This window comes from Manis javanica, unplaced genomic scaffold (assembly GCF_040802235.1).
Source record: "Manis javanica isolate MJ-LG unplaced genomic scaffold, MJ_LKY HiC_scaffold_25, whole genome shotgun sequence".
In the NCBI taxonomy this organism is placed as follows: domain Eukaryota; kingdom Metazoa; phylum Chordata; class Mammalia; order Pholidota; family Manidae; genus Manis; species Manis javanica.
The window spans coordinates 912899-930587 of record NW_027332171.1 but is presented as its reverse complement, the minus strand read 5'-3'; the positions used below and the strand labels follow the sequence as shown (position 1 = coordinate 930587).

At 39.5% G+C, this 17689-nt stretch overlaps 1 protein-coding gene across 1 annotated transcript; it reads right to left on the bottom strand.

Moving 5' to 3' along the window:
• Positions 1 to 4123: 4123 nt before the first annotated feature.
• Positions 4124 to 5116, bottom strand: LOC140847621 (olfactory receptor 10V1-like). Its single transcript, XM_073228335.1, has one exon. The coding sequence runs from the start codon at positions 5077 to 5079 to the stop codon at positions 4141 to 4143; it is 939 nt and encodes a 312-aa protein (XP_073084436.1). The 5' UTR covers positions 5080 to 5116; the 3' UTR covers positions 4124 to 4140.
• Between the last annotated feature and the right edge of the window lie 12573 nt (positions 5117 to 17689).

The following is a 17689-nucleotide window of genomic DNA, read 5'->3' as shown; positions in this document are numbered from 1 at the left end:
AAGCATAGATAGAATTTTAGGTGGCCTATTGGAAAAAGAGCAGCTAAGATCTGAGACCAAAGATGTTAGATTACAGTATTTTCAGACTTGAGAGGCATACTTACAATGTGCCCTATGGCTTATCTAGTAACTCCTGCCCCTGCCAGTGCAACAAAAATAATCTCCCTTCTTTTTCCTACAGAGGTTGGGGGAAAATTGTGCTTAAAATCTATGATGTTTTGGCTGAAGATGTTTTCATAATGCCTGCAGTTTCAGTTTGCAGCCTCCTGGTGGCTTAGAGTCCCAAATCCAAGACAGTGGCTTTGAGTTTAACCAAGCCTATGCAGGTGGTACAAATGCATTACTCAATCCATAAGGACATTAGAGATAAGCCACCCAATGGTGCCTTCTGTTCATGTTCTTCTCAGTTACTATGTCCTTGGGCTCAGGAAGTCCACCCCACATCTTGGGCATAAATCCATCTAATTTCCTCAAAACACTTGTGTCTCAATGCAATGCATAGCCTATCTTGGCTTCATTTCATTATAGAGTCTAGAAAAGGGAAAGGAATCAAACATGGAGAAATACCGAAATGCAGGGCACTGCATAAGAAATCCCCATTATCCATTACACTATCTAACTCTTCTCTTGAGTTCTTTGTACAAAAGTTCCCCTTTCGTTGTCGTCTCTTTATTGTGACAAGGAAAAGATATAAGTCAGGTCCCATCTGGAAGCTGTCTTGTCCTTAGAAAACATGAAGTGCCGTTGGTTGTTGCAAAGAAGAAACCAGCGAGACACACTTTTCAAGAGACGGTCTGTAGCTCTCAGGTTTCTTTGCGTCTGATGCCACAATGCTGAGCCATACAATGGGCATCATGTAAACCAGTGAATGCTTTGCTGACTTTGTTCTGTACATAAATCTGGAGGAATGGCAGTGGCTGTTAGGCTCTATGCATGCTTCCTAAATTAGAATCTGCGTATTTTAGAATCTAAAGGGTAAAATTGTGTCCAGGACAAAGTCGGGTCCCAGGTGAACATGGTGCAGCTTTTTTTTAAAGGCCAATTTTGACATGATAATTTTGAGGAATGATTTCAATTCTTAAAAAAAGTGGAGATAGTATACGTAGAAGGAAGATCTCCATGACCTTTGGTGGGTGAAAACAAGATTTCTAAGATATTTCTTACTTGTGGTTGATCACCAAGTCCTCAGGAACATAAATTGTCTTCTGTGCTAATTAGAGTACTTAAGTAGAAAGGTTTTACATGTACTGATTTAGGCCATAGATTGGCTATTACCCAGTGGAAAATACAATTCCCCAAACTTCCTAAATCTAAAATCTTGACTCGGAACAGCTTCTCCATTATTATTCCAAGGAAAACAGGTGAAGTAGTAATTAACATTTTGTAAGACAGCTATGGCCCAGGGGACAGCTCGTCTTTGGAAAGATGTTTTATCGTCTCCTGCAAACTTACCTTTATGCAACCAAGAGGGTGTCCATGAGTTCTTTGTCTTCCATGTAATGTCTGGACAAGGTGACCAGCAGCTGCGGAAGGTTACAGATGCCCACGAAGTGAGAGCTCTGTCAGGTCATTTGGCTCATCACTTTCAAAACGATTGCCTGACTTGTCTAAAGTTGCACAAGTGAGTCATTTCTTATTCATCTTTTAAGTACACAAGATGCCCTAGGGATGCAAAGGCAGTTGAGATGACACCTACTCTATGGAGTCACAGGGACAAGACTGTCAGCCAGGAATATACAGACTGATTTATGGACCAGAGTAATAAGCCAAGAGTAATCTTAACATAAATGTGCATTTAGTATGTGGTAAAGTTGACATCTCGATTCAATAGTAAACATGATTTGAAAATTAATCTGAAGGAACTGGTTGCTCACTTTGGGAGGAAAGCTCAAGCCTTACAGGACAGTGTACTACAGGATAAATGCCGGAATGAGAAATAAGTTCCACGTAAAATTTTAATCAAAGAGCAGCATGGACAAAATATGAGTGAATAGTCATATGAATTCAGGGTTAAATTTCATCATCTACTGTAAAAATAGAAAAGTCACAAAGCAAAAATATAAATACTGAATTCCATAACGCTAACAACTATATGATAACATATATCAAGTTACAAAATGTTCAAAATATTTTCTACATCTACATGTATTATAGAAACAGTGTTAACATAAAATAGAGTCTTAAAAATAAACTTTAAAATTCCTTAAGCATTTTAGAAAAACCCACAAAAATTTCAAGTGGCTCTAAAACATGTAAAAGTTCAATTTACTTAATGAAATATGTAAACAGTATATTTGCTATTCTGGGGCCATAAAACTGACGAATCAGAAAGAAAGAAAGGAATAAGGACAACATGGAAGGAAGACAGAAAGAAAGAAGAAAGGAAGGAACGAAGGAGAGTGGAAGGGAGGGAGGGAGAAAGGAACCAGGTCTGTGTTGACCCTGAAATTGTAAAACGAGTACTTTAGTGAAGAGTTTGGGGGGTATAAATTAGGAGTCTTCCGGAATGCAGTTTGGCAATGTGTAAGTAGGGCTTTAAAGTATTTTAACTCCAAAGAAGTAGTCAGTTACACACAATAAATTATATATGAGAATGTTTACCACAGTGATACTTATAATAGTGAAAAATTGGTAGCCTGTGAAATGCCAATCAAGGTAATTAGATATGTTTCAACAACCATGTTTTATCTTATTTTTTGACAATAAGACAAATGGTTTCAATTTTTCTATTGCCAATTAAATACATGCTGACATTATTACAAACTATTGTATTTCAGGGATGCACAGCCCAGTTGTTACAAAACACTCCTTTATATTGGATATTTACAAAAAATCCTTTCTCAAGGTATGGTGCCCACCAAGTCACCATCCAACTGGCAGGGTTTGCTTTCATCAGAAAGACTCTGGCTGCCATACCTTGTGAGCATGAATGGCCCATGCCACTCTTGCATGACCTTGCCCTTCCAGCAATCCTCTTCCCCATCGCTGGGACATTTACTGGGCTGAGACGTGTGCACTGGCAAGTTTGAGTGATGTAAGCATCCCAACCTATAAAGCACCTAAGTAGACTTTGTAGCATGTGCCGTTTATTAGGGTTTCCGTTAAAGTATTATGTTTCCATACTTTACAACCATAAAAGAATAAATCATTTCAAAGGATTTAAGAATCATATTTTAGAAGCCTACTTCAGCGTGGCTTATATTTGTATTTAAATCGGTCTGTAAAATTTCCTCATAATATAATAAACACAATGTATGAAGTACCCAAATAGTATCTGAGGTTCCTTTCAATTGGTGGCATTATAAATGATTTGTTAACTTCTCTGTCTATATGTATATGCTTCCCAATTTTTCTAAAATGGATGTATGCTATATTTAAAAATGACAAGGTTTTATTTTTAAAAGTAGAACCAAAACAAGACATTGGCAAGGAAGGAGAAAAGTTTTCATACTAGTTCTGCCAAAGAACCATTGGGCCCCTCACTGCTTCTTGGAATTTGCCATTCTGAATAAGAAGAAAATGGGGTAAAGATATTTTCTAATTTTGAAGCACCACCAAAAACATTTTTTTAAATGATAAGATAATACACTCCAGATATCTATGTATTATATTTTTACAACTTCTCAACACCGAATGGTTTCAGAATAAACATTTAAATCCCAGCACTCAGTCAACAGAAAAGAGAAAAATAAGAGTACGTGAGTGGAAACTCGAATCATTAGTGTTCTTAGAGGAAACCTCTTTCACTTATTCTACAAGTATGTACGGAATGTCCAGTATGTGAAAATCTCTGTAGGGCATTGTGGGGAGATAAGAAAGAAACAGGAATGTTCTTTGCTATCACTTGAAGGAATTCAATAATTCAATAAATACGTATTGAGTGTTTACTGTAGGTGATGTATCAGTGAAGAAACCAGACAGAAATACCTGCCCATCAAGAGTTAACTCTCCTTTATTGTAAATGATAACATCTCACTTTCATGAGCACACACTATACATGGGAGCCAGAAATAGGAACTGAGGCATGAGGAAGGAGTAAATCCAATTCTCCAAATGTGTAGGTCGTCTAATCCCTGAGTTCACAGTTTTCCGAAGAATTGTTTCCTGCCGTTTACATGAGCCCAGAAACTCCCACCTTTCCTAGCACAGTAAATGTCTTTTCATCACCCTATTTAGTGCATCTTTCAGCTCCTTGTTTCTCATACTGTAGATCAAAGGGTTCAACACAGGGGTGACGAAGGTGTAGACAACAGAAACCACACGGCCCATTTCTGGGTCGTAGCTAGAGCTGGGGCGTAAGTAGATAAGGCTACAGCAGCCATATTGGAGGAGAACCACAGTCAGATGAGAAGAGCAGGTGGAGAAGGCCTTGTGTCGACCCTCGGCTGAGCGGATCTTCAAAATGGCAGCGACGATGAAGATGTATGAGATGGAGATGAGGCAGAAGGGAATGGTAAGGATGGTGACACTGACGATGAAGATCATGGCTTCTGGCATTCTAGTATCCCCGCATGCCAACCGCAAGACCGGGAGTACATCGCAGTAGAAGTGAGTGATTCTGTTGTGGCCACAAAACGGCAGGTGGAAAATCAGAGCTGTGAGTTGTAAGGCTAGAAGGAAGCCAAGGCCCAAGGCTCCGGTAGCCAGCTGGACACACAGCTGCCACCTCATGATGAGGGTGTAGCGCAGGGGGTCCCGGATAGCTACAAACCGATCGTAAGCCATGATCCCCAAGAGGATACAGTCAGCACTGCCCAGGAAGACAAAGAAGAACATCTGTGTGCCGCAGCCAGATAAAGAGATGGGTATTCTCCCCATGGTCAGGAGGTTGACCAAAGCCAGAGGGGCAACAGTGGAAGAGTAAAAGATCTCCAGCACTGCCAGATTGGCCAGGAAGAAATACATGGGAGTGTGGAGGGCACGCTCTGCCCAGACAGTGAGAAAGATCGTGGCATTCCCAATGAGACTGCCAGTATACATTAGCAGGAAAGCCACAAAAATACACATTTGTACCTCCACGATGGGTGAGAATGGGTGAAAGTGGAACTGGATCTCTATGGTTTGATTTTTGTACCCCATAAAAGTGGCACACTCAGCTTCCTAGGACAAAAGAAATAAAACAAAACATGTTTGGGAAGAAAGTGCTGTGTGCTGTAGGGTAAAGGTGATGAAACTGTCTTAACACCTATAGCCTTAGTAGTTTTGAAGATGAGTTTATGCTGGGCTGGCCACTCTCTATTCTCACTTGTGTGTGTCAACTCACATTTTCAAGACAGTTGTCTGAGCTTAAGTATAAAGCCTCTCACTATGAACAGGAGCCAGGCTAATTTGCCCCATGTGGCAGCCGAGCTCAGGACTTTGACTTCAGTGTTGTTTTGCAAGAAGCAGCTGAACTTAGAACCCCTGAATGTCTAAACTTCTACAGTGCCTAGAAATGATACACTGGCCATGCAATATGAAGTCATAATGATCTTCGTTTTGGGAGTTATATTGTCCCATAATAAGTACGCTTGATTTTTCTCTTCAGGGTCATCTTCCTAGAGAGAAAGCAGTCAGCTTGTGCTAATTCAGCAGCACCGAGTATGATGACTCCATTACTGGCTGGTGGTTGAAGAAAGAGCTCCAAGCCTTTCAGTACATTGACCCTTACCCACAGCCACCACATCCCCGTCCCTTTCATAAACTTTCTCTGTGCCTCTTGGCAAGAGTCAAGGGAGGTACACCAAGTCAAAAATCAGCACCAATAAAGACTCCCGCTTTGGGGAGTTTATACAAATTCCTCCCGCTATCAGAAGTGGACAATGGCCACGTTCTCATATATGGTAAAGAAAGTATCAAGCACAAGAGTTTGTACACCCTCCTAAAACAAACTTTCACCCTATATTTATTATAATATGTTTTCTTTTTGTCTTATTTCTTATAAATACATAATCTCCTGCAGGATAAGGACTGTATTTTATTCATCTCTTTCTTAATGCCTAGTGTGGTGACCTGTAAGTGTTTATTGAATCAATCAATAAATGAAGAAGTGTTTTTCACAACCTGGATAGGTTTCCATTTAGGCAGAGCGCAAGGTCTTGTAAAGTGTGAATTAAGTGTTCATGAAAGGAAAATATTGCTCATACAAGCCTGGTGCAGCTTAGTTACTCTGGGTTTAGAAAACATGGTCATTGAAAATGTGCCCATTTTCCTACTTACCAGTTTGACTTTTAAATTCAGTACTCAAATCACAAACTATTTTCCTGCATGAGGAAAATATCATCTCTCTGCCTCTCCCTGAGTCTCTGCTTGAAGGCGATCAGGCTGATGTGTGTTTCTGGTCTGGGCCCTGCCCTGCTCTGGGCCTCACCACTCAAAGGCACTGAATACTGTATGCAAGCTTTCTCTAGACTACTGGGAGGACAATAGGTTAGAATAGATGCTCAAAGGAAAACTAGAGAATGAAAACACCCCGGGTATTGTGTCGGCTGTTAGTAGTTGCTGTCACACCCATAAACATTTCCTTCACTCCACTGAACAATCATCACATAGGAGGTCCCCCAAACTCTTACGGTTTTGTGAATTACTGCTTGGATCTGAGTCAGGCTCATCCTTACAGGAATGAATGTTAGACGTTTACCTAAGGGGTAGGATTTGAATGGCCTCATAAAGACCCTCATTCATAAAGTTGGTTCCTTCCCTGATAAAATGAAAATTTACACAGCAAAAATGAAAATGTGAGCTCACATGGATGGGACAGGGGTATAAATTAAGAGGGTCAGATATCACACCACTGTATCTATCAGAAGCACCTTACCTGATTTCATTTGCCAGAATCAATTCCTCTTCTCTTTCAGGTGCTGAAAAGGGGGTACATTTTGGAGCACTTTGCATGTGAGAGGGGAGAGTAGCACAGGCTGGGTATAAACCTTGGAGAATGAGTAGATATCTTACAGCAACTCAGGGACCATTTCTTATAGACTGTTATATGCTTTTTCAATGTATTTATGCTGTGCTGTCTCATTTAAGTTTCTGCAAGTGGTCAGTAGGTGGAAAGGCAGCGATCCATACATATGTCTTGTGACTGAAGCAGAAAGAGGGTGATAAACTGACCAGGGTCTTGCACTGATTTAGAGGTGGAGGACAGGCTAACATTTACATCTCCTTGTGTTTATTAATGATTACAGAAATCTTGGCTAGATTCTTGTCACGGGAGTACAAACTAGCTGGGATCTTGTCACTAACGCTCCCAATGAAGTCAGGGTAAGCCAGTGAATGGCTTTTCCCAGGTCAAGGCTCTTATATACATAGCAAAATGACTTTAATGACACTAGAGAAAAAGATAAAGAGAATTCCACCCAGAATGTGTAGCTAAGTCCCTGAATCTACAAGGTTTCTATGGCTTGGTCTATTAAAAAAAAACTATGGAATCAAATAAAAATTGCATGAGTGAGACATGGCTTAGCTTCTAAGATGTTCACGTACACTGAAAATTATAGCTGTGGTTGAAGGTGCCATAAGTACCAAATTCTGATTTCGGAAAGCACAGTCAGACTGATTGGTCCACAAAATTGGCAGTGAAGCCTAGTAGATTTAAGAATTTGACCACTGGAATCGAGCAGCCCTGGATTCTCACCTGCTTTTGCTGTTTACCAGCTGTCTGACCATAACAACTTTACCTCTGTGCACTTCAGTTTCTTAATCTTCAAAATACAAATAATATTAACATCAATCCTGTGAAGTTGTATAGATTGTATGAGGCAATGACTATAAAGTGATTTGCACAGTGTCAGGTGGTGATGTCATTATAGGCTGAGTAGCAGCAACACAACTGATTTTTTAAAAGCTGTACTAACGGTTCTGTGTGAGTCTTTCCATGACAGCATGAGTTCTTACTCTGATAAAATCCGAGATGATCATTTTGGCCTGCTTTCTATGTACAATAACACGTCTTCCTGCATCTGATTATGCCCACAGGAAAAGCATAAGTATGTGGCACTGTTATTGCTCCAATTTGGACCCAGGCAACCTAGCCCTCTGAGGCAATCCAGGGACCACACTTTTATGTAAAGGTACTGCTAACTCTGTCAGAAGTGTCCAGTGTATCGTTACTTTTCTGGATTTTAATTACTGTAATTGAGGACTTAGGCTGTTCATTTTATATATTCTCTTATTTCACATTCTCGAGAAGGAGGGACTCATGGCCCTCATATCTTGTACACCCCATTGTCCACCCCGCACCCATCATAGTACCGGATCACAGGAGACAATATAAGAATGAATGCATGCGTGCATGAATGCAGGATTTCTCACTTGTATATCTAGGAAGGGGAGAATTCATAGCATAGTCTGGGAGATTCTGAGGTTCTTGTAAGATCCTCTTGTAAGGACCTTGAGGTTCAACATAGGGTCTTAGTATGAACCTCATAAGAAAAGACAAATAGTAGGGAATTTTTCTAGAACATTCTGAATCTTGGAGCCAGAGTCAAGAGAATTTCCACCTGATTCCTTAGGACCACACAGATTTGTGTTAATTAATGGGATGGTAAGGAGTTAGCCTGTTAACCCATGAAAATGAGAGGCACAGCCTCTCAGTTTTGTTCTTTTTGAGGTAATCAGACATTTTTCCAATCTGAATCCAAACTAGAAATTGTTCAAAGCAAAGTAAACCTTGTTGATCCCTTTGTCTGTCTTCGCTTGGAGTAACTCGTGAGGACAAGGTGCCATCATCAGTGGTAAGTCATGCAAGTCCCTGATTATCTGGATAGAGAGTGAGAACGGATCAAATATCTGTGGTGCTGCCAGACTTCCCGAATTTTACAGATGTTATAAAAACCAAAGTCAATAGTAGAATTTTTATTATTCTAAGGGTTAATGAGGATCATTTTGTTATCAAAGTGATATGATTTGTTCTCAAGATTTCTAATGTCATAACTCCTTTACTATAATCTGAACCTTCACAGCTGGCTATTGAGCAGAGAGGTAAGGAATGTGACACCCTAGAAGGCAGCTAAGAGAGATTTCTCACTTGCATATCTAGGGAAGGGGGGACTTCATTGGAATTCGTTGGAATTGGCTGAGCACTTACCTTCCCCTAGAAATGAACCTATCTTCTAATCCAAGTGTTATTTCTGAAGCTTTCCCTCAATCCTTAAGCCTTTCCAACTCCTGCAGGGACCTTTGGGACCAATTTCCTGGGTGTCCCTAGATCCCTGCCCACAAATGAGTGCCAGGTCGTGGCATACACCTCGTCACTGTTCTCAGAAGTCAGACTCACCTTCAGGAGTTTCTGTAAAATCAAAGCATCCTTTCGGCAGTTTTGCATCCTACTCTGTGTTAGTGAATATGAGGTATTCACCCTCTAGAGCCTGGTCAAATTTATCCACAAATAAAGTTATATCCAACAGTGGTTTAGAAATACAAAGCAGAAAATGCAAAAAGCCGTTATCAGCCTTGTTGAGTGGCTTCTTAAGATGGGACTGACTTTTCATTGGTACTTTGTCTTGATGATGTCATCTCCTTTCTCTATGGTTTTCAAAATAGTTCTTAGGGTGTTATTTTCTGTGACAGTGTCACTAAGCCAGAAAGCAACAGCCAGAATAGTCTTTTGGAGTAAGATTCCTAGTGTGTCATTTTCATAAAGAAAAATCATATTAAAAATATGCTAGCTAATTACCTTGATAGAGGGTTGAGAGATTGAGTCAAACACCTGATTATTTTAGCACAAGCCAAATTTTGTGTGCTGAACATAATATTTTGGATTAACAGAGTATCTTATTCCTGTTCAGATATTCTGAAATTTTGCCTGCAAAACTCTGGTGTATGTGTATAAACTTCTGAAATCATTTCTTCTCTCAGAAACTGGTTTCACATCACTACCACAATAGGAGGATGTCACCATTATTTTCAAGGGAATTGAAAATTTCCTTTTCTATAGAAGGGGGAAGTTGGAGGTAAAAAGCAGTGAACAATTCTTGTGCAATTAAGAAAGTAATAATTTAAAAATTAGTCAAAACATATGTAAAATGTGCATATATCGCAACACGAAATATTTTTGAAATGCTCTTGCATTACTCACTTATTCGAACACTGTTTGTGAAGTTGAAGTTATCATTTTTATCATTTGACACATGAGTCAAAGAAACTCATCCAGGCTAAGTAATGGACAGTGCTTGACCCAGGGCTGAAATTCACATTTCCTAACTTGGACTTGTTTTTCTTATATTATGCTGCCTTTAGTTTGTATTATTGTGTGTATAATAATTATTACCACTTGATATTGATATTAAGCTCTCTAGGCTTCATTTTATTGAAGCTTCTCTCTAGTAACTTTTTCTCCTTCTACCCTTTGTCTTTTTCATTCTATATTCCTCTTTCTAACTCCTAGAAGAGAATTATGCTCATGCTCACCTGTCTTATAAAGTATCTCTGAATTTGAAACATTTTCATGTTAAAGCAAATTGTTTTTCAATAACCATTGGAACAAACATGAATTCCTTTGCATAATGTACAAAGATCAACTTATTGAACATAAATAATAGAAAAATTGAATTTTTATTATAATAAATATGTACTCAGAGTTACTAGGATATAAAAATTTGTTATAAAATATTACACATTTGCTTCCATGGAAATGAATTTTTTATGAGTATTTCAATACTTATTAGTTCTAGTATCTCATTTTTCAAATAGAAGTTATCACTAAATTTGACAGTCATCTTTCTTATGTCATTATAGACCATAAGTTTTTAATGAGTATTAAATTCAGGAAACTATGTTCTCCACTAGCAACTGACATGGCAAAGTTAAAAATGAGAGTTAATAAATCCTCAGAAGTAGGTAGTATTTAAAAATGTGTCTAGTAAATTGTGTCTGTAAATTTATTGTGCTACTGAATCAGGAACTTGTAGTAGAGTTTAGAAAACTATTTATGGGTTTAAGTCTCTCATACGCTGAGTTTATATCAACATCACATTCCTTACTGTGTTCAGCACTCAGGTACAACGATAAAGTTTTACATAAGACCACGGTAGTTTACTTTCTTCATAATCCTTTAAGTTACACATCAACTAGGATACTGAAAAGACTACAAAATTCTCTTAGTCTTATAAATCTTTCTTTGAAGGATAATATTGCTGCATCAAAGAAAGAAAAACAATAAATTGATTTGAAACTACATTTTAGACAAGCAGTGAGCTGATTGTGGGATTCATAATTCACAGCTGAAATGGGTGTTGCTCCCATTTTTCCTCTTTCCTTTTGATTTTCTATGTTGGAGAAGTCGCCATCAGGTTCAGAGACTCTGAAAATCTTACTTGGCATCAATAATCCATAGATTTTGTAAGTGTCACTGGTTTGTTGTGGTTGTTCCGAGATGTTATGTAGAATGAAATTTTGGTGCCTGAATCACATTGCGTACAAGGTTAATTTACATAACATTTTACGCCAAATTATAACTTGGAAAAGTGAATTCAAAACCAGATGTTTTCTAAAGTATGTCTTTGGTTTGCTTTCTAGAAAGACTGGGACTGCTCTTGGTGAGAGGAGAGATATTTTAAAAAGGAAATTTCACAGAAAAATGGTCTCAATTAATGGAGCCTAAGAGGCAACAGGAAAATTTTGGGAGACGAGGTGCAGATGCTGTAGAAGACCCAATGATGAACAGGTCAGATTACAGGAAGAATTAAGCTACTTGGAATCCAGTCAGTAAATGTATGTTGGAAGTCTTACAAAGAGAGTCTTTCTTATAAAGAAAGTCTATAAAGAGAGAAAACAAAAATCACTAAGGAGACATTATAGAGAGATAGCTTTTAGTTCAATAAAAAAGGACTCTCTAGATTGGTGGTGGTTCTGGTTAAATTGAACAAATCAGGGTTAAGAACTGGACTTCCTGGAGCCCAGAACCATTGAAGCTTCCACTAGAGCCAGTCAGTATAAGGTCAATGCAGGGTTGCTAAAACCCATAAGAAATGCAAACCGTTTTTTTCTCCAGAGTGGTTGTTGAACTTATATGGAATGAGACTGAGACTGCAGTGATGATCATGGGGTTCATCTCTAAATCCAAATAAGAAGCAGATTTTGAGGATGGGGTTGCTAAGATTATCCGTAAGTATAGAAGTTCTGCTAATCCTGATATGTCTCATGATAGAAAAGAAACTCTATGCAGGGTCTACTTTCCAACATCAAATGGAGATCAAAAAGCAGTAAAACTTGGATACTCACATTGTACCTACCTAGTCTATCTGTGGTTCAACTTTTTTATCATAAAATAAGAAATCTAAACTGAAAACCTCTACACTTGAAATCTTAACTTATAAGAGGAAACTTAAAGATATGGGGTGAAGATTTCAAGAGGAAGAAAAATAAGCTTTATTTTGTGAGAGCCCAGGATGTAAAACAAAAACCAGTAAGGAGAAATTACAGAGAGATAGTTTTTAGTTCAATAAAAAAGGACTCTCTAGATTGGTTGTGGTTCTGGTTAAATGAAGTAAGCATCCATGGGAAGAGGCTAAAAAAGCTGCATAGAAAGCAAGGAGAGATCATTTGAGACTCTCAAAAGCAAATCGTAGCTGGCATATGGGGGAAGGACACCAAATGTACAACTGAACTGGCAGCTGCTTTAGCCCTTTGGTTCCCTCTCCAGTGTTCTCTGGCCTGAACTCAAGGCAGCCCGAAACCCAGAAGTGGGCATTGACATGGATAGACAGGGTGCCAAGAGGGAACATCTAATTCAGATGTGAAGAGTGAGTAAGGGATTTCCTACTGGGTACAGTGGCAGCAGTGGGACGACACACACTCATCTAAAACTCTGAGGGAGGGTGCCTTCTTCTCCAGTCCAAAGACCAGTTGTCCCTAGAAGGTAGGGTGAACCCCCTGTTGATTTTTTCTCCTGCCTGTCTTCCTGCTTGGACTCAGACATGGGTGCCGTGGAGGGAACTCCCTTCAGAGCAGGGTAAAGGAAGCCTCAGTCTCCTGACCAGATAGGAGAACCCCAGGGAACTGGAAACTACCAGGGAGATTTTGCAGAAGGAGGAGCTCAGGAGACTGACCCCATAACACTGTATCCAAACTCCAGGGCTCACCCCTGAGCCACATATGTGTGGATATGATTGTGAAGAGCAAAGTAAAGACTTTAAGAACTGAACTAAAAGATAAACCATGTTCCAGGTGCCAGACTGGCCAGTGGGTGGAACACACGTGGATCATGTCTGATGAACACACCAAAGGCTTTAAAAATGGAACCGACATGGAAACCACAACATAAAGGAGGGGCACGAGGGACGTGGTTGCACTGTTGGGTTCAAAGGAATTTCTTGCCCTTTCAATCTAGACTTTTCCTTGAAAGAATTATTCATAAGTTATTGCAACACTGGACACTGGACTCCACTGCCCATAGATACTGCGATGCTTTTGGCCCAGTTAGCGGTTGGCCACATTCCTGAGGTTTTCAGGTGAATAATGTTACCTGTGGATGTGATTCACTGGTTCATTTCCAATTTTTGTAAACAACATACAGGGTATGTAGATCAATCTTTATAAAGAGAGATCAATCTCTAGAAAAATCCAAGTGAAGACCCCCATTGAAAGGGAATAAGCCGATCCGCCTCAGCCTTGGATGATCCTACACGATCAGGCCAGTAATGAAAACAAAATTTTTATTTGTCCTTGAGATCTGGGGAGAACGAGACAGAACTTGAGTGAGATAACAGAGGTGCTAGTTTTACAGAGCCCCTTGAAAAACAGGAAAGAACATTTTTGTCCAGAAAGCCAAAAAACGATAGCTAGTCTTTCTGACATCAAGCGACAAAGAATTTGTTCTAATACTTTTCATTCTTTTCCTTTTTAGAAAAATGTCCACAGGTGAGGCTTCCTCAGCCTATTTATTTAAATGGCATCATAACATTGTATGTGAACTGTATGACCAGAAAGAGTAGAGAAGCCTTACAAGGGAAAATAAAAGTCCCTTATCTGTATTATTGAAAAACTGGAAATAGCTAAAATGTTTAGTTTTGGGGAAATGGTTTGACTCCATGTTACTCAGCTGTTGCTACAAAGAGTTGTATAATGAACTAATCCCAAGATGAGTGATTTATAAGCATTTATTTACGCATTTTTTTCCCGACTTGTTTGTTCAGGTGATGGAGAGGCAGCTGGGGCAGCTCTGCTTCAGGCTGCAGGTTGGCTACGCTTGGCTCCACGCTTCAGACAGTGTTCAGGTCGGCTGCCCATGTCTTGTTTTGGAAACAAACTGGAGTGTCCAGTGCTTCTTGAGGAAGCGGCCTTACTCGTTGTGATACAGGGAGGTAAGGAATTAAGCAAACTAAGCAAGCATGTCTGAAGCCCGAGCTCCCTCATGTCCACTGACATTCCATTGGCTAGATAGAGTCACGTGACCAGGACCACCATCAGCGGTGTTACCTACTGACTCTGCCCCCGCCTAGGGCCCTGCGTGGTTACAGGGCACACGAGAGAACAAAGAACTGAGAACAACACTCTAAATCTACCACATGCTTTTACAGTCACATGATGGGATGTTTTCCTTTTTAAAAAAATACTCTTTATTGTGGATGATGTCAACATACCAAAGTGGCAAGAAGAATAGAGTGAATGCCCAGGAACCCACACTCACCTTCAACAATTATCAACTCCTGGGAACACTTCTTCATCTATATTTCCAGTCAATTCCCTGGTTGGATTATTTTAACTCCTAGGTATCACATTCTTGCAGATCTATCTCTAAGGGATAATTTTTTGACCAAAGCAGAGCCACAGTCACTTGAAAAAATAACTTCTTAAGAGCACAACAGAATCTTAGTTATCAAAAACTATGTCAACATTAGATTTGTAATGACATAGAAAATGAATATAACCTTGAGTGAAAGCATGCTGTAATGACCAGTATGTCAAAAATATGCTATATGAGAGATTAGATGGAAACTTATAAAATATGAGTAACAGTTGTAGTTTAGTGGTGAGAATAAAGGTGATTTTTTAAATTCTTAAATTTTCCCATTTAAACACTTTCTTTATTATCAACTGCTTTGATAATGAAAATCATGATGTTATATTTAAATTTAACATAAAACCTAAAATCCCGGGCAAGACTGTTTGCTTATTTGAATGTGCAGTCTTCCCTAACATTCCTATTACTAGTTTACTGAAAAGGAAGCATGAAAAATTTGGAAAAAACCATATCCTTGAAGCACTTAAACTCAGAATGTAGGTGTGCTCCTTGTACGCCAAGTGAGAGTAATGTAACAGGAAACCAGGAACATTTAGTGTTGAGGATCACGTACGTATGAAAACATTTTGTAAATGAAAATTTGCTGTACAATTGTAAAATATTGCAATTATTTCTGAGACCTAGCTAGACTTCCTAAGTAGAACCTTAAGTAGCCTGCTCCAGATAGTACGCTATGAGAAATTGTCTTGTTCTTTCATTTCATGTGGTCAGTTGCAATGAGCCCTGGGCTGATGACCAGGTGAGCTTCAGTTCTAGCTCTGGTGTTTCTAGTAACTAGCCATGTAACCTTTTGAGAATCCTCCCTACTTTTCTTTTTTTGCAAAATTTAGGAGTTTTTGAATTTTATGGGAATGAATTCAGTTGTGTCTATAAGGTGATGGATCTATAAGGGCCCTCTATGACAAACAATTTGTGGCAAAATGCCTAATACAAAATTTTGGAACCCAAAGTAATTTTGCATAGAAGGTATAGTGTCAGCATATGCTCATGGTCATTAGGTTGATTTGTTGACTGTCTCCCTACTTTGATATTCATGCGTTGTGTGCAGATCTGGTGAGAGCAAGTGGACCAAGTACACTGTGGGATCCAAGTTTTCATGAAGCAGATGATAGAGTAGAGTATGGAGCTGCATATTTAGAACCATACAATGTACCCAAACATATCCCTTTGCAATTTTATATACTGCCTCCAGTGTGAGCTGGACTTAATTAGGACATTTAAGTTGAAGGTCTCCTTCTGTCCCTTACTAGATGCATGATCTTGGGCAAATCCTTTACCTGTCTTGATGTTCCATTTCCCAATCTGACAAATGTATATCATAATGTCAGTTTCATAGGGATTCTGCTAAAAGGATTAACATGATAATATTCTCAGAAGAACTTTTTATGTGGAGAAAAGCTGTCCACACTCTCTACTTTGATGTTCAAAGCGCTAAGTCATCTGGAAGTACAGCCATTGCTTCTTTTCACTCACCTTAATGAATGAAGCTGGGAATGGCAATAATCAAATGCCATTGGTTTTTTAAATAAAAAGGAAACAAAAGAAATAAAGGTTTCAAAACATGGACAAGAACCATAAACGGAAGGTGGAATTTTGAATGTTGACATTGAAAAGAGGGGAAGGATTAAAGATGGTGACCTGAGAGGTGAGACAGAGCCTTCCTCCTAAACCTGTATAGAATATGAAAATGTAATTAATACAACTAATCCAAAGAGAGCAATAGGAAAGAGGACTGCACCAGACTGCATACACCTGGAGAAAAGAGCAGACCTCACTGAACAGGGTAACGTACCAAAGCTGTGGCCTGGCGGGACCCAAGCCCTTCTCTCACCCCATCTCACTGGCAGGAGGAAGAGAAACTGAGCAGGGAGGGTGTGGAGGCTTGGGACTGCTGAATACCTACCTCCAGAGATCTGCTCTTGGAGCACAAACCTACATTTCATGGTGCTTTCATGGTACTCTCATAATTATGGGGTTGGAGAGCTAACACAGGCAGAATTCCTGGAGAGACTGAGATTCCAGCCACTTGTGAAAAGCAGGGATCCATATCCAGCTGCTCTGGACAAAAGTTTATACCTGTGTGCTCGGCCGACTGGTTCAGGAAGTGGAGACAGACATTGCGGCCGGGAAGCAGGAAACAGCTCTTTCCACCACCCAGGCACCAGTACCACTCCCCTGCGACCCCCGACATTGCTTCAGGGGCTGAGCAGCTCCAGAGAGTGGAGCTTATGGACACTAGAGGGTGCCACACACAAATATGAAATGCCAAAGGAACCTGGTACAGAGTAAAATTAATATTACCCCTGAGAAAGATAACAAGGACCTCAAGACTTTTCCTGAAAGGGAGTTCAAAATAAAAATCATTAACATGCTAATGGAGGTACGGAAAGATATTAAAGAACTCAGGAATGAATTCTGGTCAGAGATCCAATTGTTGAAGAACTCAATGGAGGGTATTAAAAGCAGATTGGATATGGTGGAGGAGATGATAAATGAAATAGAAACTAGAGAAGAAGAATATAAAGAATCTGAGGCACAGAGAGAAAAGAGGATCTCTAAGAATGAAAGAATATTGAGACAACTGTGTGACCAATCTAAAGAGAACAATATTCACATTATAGGGGTACCAGAAGAAGAAGAAAAAAGAAAAAGGGATAAAAAGTGTCTTTAAAGAGGTAATTGCTGAAAACTTCCCCAATCTGGAGAAGGAGATAGTCTCTCAGGCCATGGAGATCCACAGATCCACAGACACAAGGGATCCAAGGAAGACAACACTAAGACATATAGTAATTAAAATGGCAAAGATCAAGGATAAGGACAGACTGTTAAAAGCAGCCAGGGAGAGAAATAAGATCACATACAAAGGAAAGCCCATCAGACTAACATCAGACTTCTCATCAGAAACCTTTTAGGCTGGAAAGGAGTGGCATGATGTATTTAATGCAATGAAGCAGAAGGGCCTGGAAC